Source organism: Histomonas meleagridis (assembly GCF_020186115.1).
Source record: "Histomonas meleagridis strain 2922-C6/04-10x chromosome Unknown contig_88, whole genome shotgun sequence".
NCBI classification, from domain to species: Eukaryota; Parabasalia; order Tritrichomonadida; family Dientamoebidae; genus Histomonas; species Histomonas meleagridis.
Genome location: NW_027150922.1, coordinates 221,377 through 225,163, shown reverse-complemented (window position 1 = coordinate 225,163; position 3,787 = coordinate 221,377). Strand labels below are relative to the sequence as shown.

The 3,787-nt window shown below is 32.3% G+C and overlaps 1 protein-coding gene across 1 annotated transcript; it reads left to right on the top strand.

The window, feature by feature from the left end:
* On the top strand, positions 1-1,929 carry GO595_009236 (DUF5057 domain-containing protein; the record flags this gene model as incomplete). Its single annotated transcript, XM_067922899.1, has 1 exon — positions 1-1,929. The coding sequence occupies one exon, from the start codon at positions 1-3 to the stop codon at positions 1,927-1,929; it is 1,929 nt and encodes a 642-aa protein (XP_067770648.1).
* Between the last annotated feature and the right edge of the window lie 1,858 nt (positions 1,930-3,787).

Below are 3,787 nucleotides of genomic sequence, written 5' to 3'. Positions count from 1 at the left end.
ATGTTAATCCTTCTGCTCTACCTTATCCAAGCAGAAGACATTATTAACCTAACGGTTGAATACGATGGAACAAGAGTAAAATTGGATTGGACTGGATTTCATGAATATCAAAATATTTTCTACACAGTTTATTCATCAAAGGATAACGGCGTAAATTGGAACCCTGTAAGCTCATTCGATTACAATACAACCCAAAGTGTTACGGTCCTTAATGTTTATCCTGTTACTAAGGAAGATGACTTTGGAATTGATAAAGTTACATTCAATTTTATAAACCCAGATACAAAAGCATTTACCACAGAACGATCTGCAGCTTTGAAGGTGTGGATGGAAGGAGGTTATTATATTTATGGTGATAAAAATTATTCATTTGAACCTTATGGACTAAATCCTTACACAGGTAAACAAATTATCAACGTCATTCCATGCACTACAGATGAATTCAATAAGAAAACTTTAGAAGAAATGAAACAAAATGATGTTATTGTATTTGGCACATGGGATGCTAATGGTGAAGAATACATAAGTGATGAAGCAGTTGATCGTGTTTCAGAATATCTTGATCTTGGTTATGGTGTTCTCATTGGTCATGATGTAATTGGATCTGAATTTGGTAACAGTTATGGCCTTGGTAAAATTGCTCATAGGTTTGGTATAGTTTTGGGTACAGCTGACCAGTGCGTGAATTTCCCTGTCTGTTCTCCTGGTACAATTAATGCAAAATGGCGCCATTGGTCACGAGAAGTGATAGTCAACAAGACGGGTCTTCTTACACAATTTCCGCATGAGATTAACCAATCCAACCTTTTAAATATTCCTTTGACTCATACTTGTGAAAATGCAGCATTTGGCGATGTCTGGATGACACTTGGTACAACAAACCCAGAGGATGTTGATGGTTATACTGGTGATTTTGGGCCAGCTGAAAGCTATACGATGAATCTTACTGGCTATGCAGAACCTCGACATGGCAATCCGCATTTTTATCTGACGACATATATGAACTCTGCTATGATTCAAACTGGCCATAGTAATGCGGAATCGACAGATGATGAACGGAAAGTTTTAGCGAATACGATTTATTACTTATACCAACGCACATCAAATCATTTTTCATATGACAATTCAATCGAAGATACGTTAGCACCGTTAACACCAAACATCACAATAACTGATCTAAACAAAAGAATCATAAACATTAGCTCAGAAGATCCAATCGAAACAACACTTTATAAAGTTGTTGGCGTTACTTATGATGGAATTAATACATACAATTCCGAAAATGTAATATTTAATTTACCAACAGGAATTAAAGAATATTATTATATTATTGATGAAAACGCAAACACTCAAATCACACTTGAAATGTCAGACATCGTCAATAAGACAACGAATGGTATTGTCGAAAATATCGAAAACAAAGATTTATACATCCATGCAGCAGCAATTGATCTTTCAGGTAAAATCAGTGAAACTGCGCATTTGATGATGCCAATGCACACACAATCGAACACATATTCACAAACGAATACATATTCACAGTCGAATACATATTCACAGTCGAATACGTATACACAAACGAATACATATTCACAATCGAATACGTATACGCAATCGAATATATTCACAAATGGAAATATAACATTTTATACAAATACGAATAATAACGAAGGTTTAAGTGACTCAGCAAAATATGGAATCATTGGAGGCGTGGTGGCTGTTGTTGTCATAGCTGTCATTATCGTGGTACTGTTAACTTATGTCATGAAAAGAAAAAGGAATCAGCACGAGCTGTTGCCTCAAAATCCAGAAGACATGAAGTCGAATGATGCGACAGTGGAATTTGATAACCCATTATTCGGTAATAGCAGAGACGACCCATTTGGAGATGAGTTTGATGAAGAAAAACAAAAAGAAATTGTTATTTGAAAATTTTCAAGTAAAATTATTTTAAATATTTGTTTGATTATGAATGAGAACTTAAATAATTGGTTGAGTTTACTGATAGTTTGAAGTTGCTTGAACAAAAAGGAATTGATTTAATGTATGGTACAACATAGTGATGAAGGACCAAGTAATAGTACTCCACTTTTAGAATCTATGCGTTTCGGGCGTGATGAAATCTGCACCAAGAAGGAATTGACGTAAATGTAAAAGTTGGTAAAGTGGGTGCCATGATACTCGTCATCTTAACTGGAATCCACTTATGTTTGCAATTGATTATAATTTAATGGAAATTACCTATTAAATCACAAAGACATTGATCTTAATGCCAATGAAAAATATATGACATTATTATATTGTGCATATAAAAATGGTGCCGAAAAAATTGTTGAATTACCCCATGAACAAGAAAAGATTGAGGTAAATATAATATATATATAAAATCTGAAGGTAATGAACATTATTATCGTGAAAAGAAATCAAAAATGCCAATGCTTCATATCGCTGTTGAAAACAGTGAAATAGAATTTACTTCTAAAACATAAAGAAATCGATGTGAATGCCACAGTAGAAGAAGAAGTAAAACAGGGAATTTATGGGTATTTAGGTGCTATAGAAACAATTGAAGAGTCAATGGAAAAAGAAAAATGGTAGAAGAGGAAAGTGAAACAGAACAATTAGAAAAGTCATTACTATGAAATTGCTGAATTAATTAAAAATCATATGAACACAGACGATAATCAGCACAGGAGCATTGGGAAAATTCCATAAATTATTCTCAATATTTATAAAAAATTAAGTATGTTCCATTATTGTGGAAAATATATAATAAGCTGAAGAAAAAATTTAGTAAAATTGAATTTTAATTAAAATACATTTTTCTTTACATTCATTTAAAACATGTTATCTCCACAAAAAGTCCATCGAAATTTCTGGATTTCAGGAGATCTCCTGCAATGAAATATCAAAATATCAGATGGGATATGAAGAATAAAACTTAAATATATGATGATTTTGCATAATATAAACTCCTAACGTATTTTTCATGTAACATGTCGTGTATTCCAATGAGTTCCCAAAATACTTTGCTAAATGATGCAGCATCTTGGAGAGAAAGTAACCAATGGAGAGCTGTGTTCGCAACACCATCTGTTGGAAGTAGCCAAAGTCAACTATTTGCAAATTTCGGATCAATTAGTGAGGCAAATGAACCAGAAACAGATATCAATGATATAGTAAATAGAATAACAGAACAGTTTGCTATGGATGTGTTTTCAGAATTAAAAGGTGATTTAACAGAAGGTTCAGCTAGATCTAGTAAAACATCAGGAGGAAAAAGAGATATTTCAAGGAAACCTCTGCTACCACAAAAAGCACCTGTTGTGACACCTTACAATGCAAAAAGAACTGCTCGGATTATATCAGGAATTAATACTCCAAATAGAGATAGAAATCTATAAGGGTACTGTCTAGTTAAAGTGTAACTAAAGTTGTTTGTTTATTCTTTAGATATATTTGTGGATATTTAAAAAAAAAGATTTCGATCCATCAAGAAAGAAGGGAAAATTAAATTTGATGGTTAAATGGTTAATGAACTTTTTTTCTAAGCCCGTTTTAGTAGTATGTGTTATGATTTTCTGAAAAATTGTTGTTTTTAAATATGATATTTTCCTCAATTTTTTTTTAAGACTTATTAAATTTGACATTGTGAAACATTGATGCCTTTATACAATTAAAATTTGTTCATTCGTGTTGATTTAACCAACAGAAGAATATTTTTCCAAAATCTCTGTAAACAAAAAGTGTCGTTCAAAAAGTCGTTGTAAAATGTTCGTTAAAACAA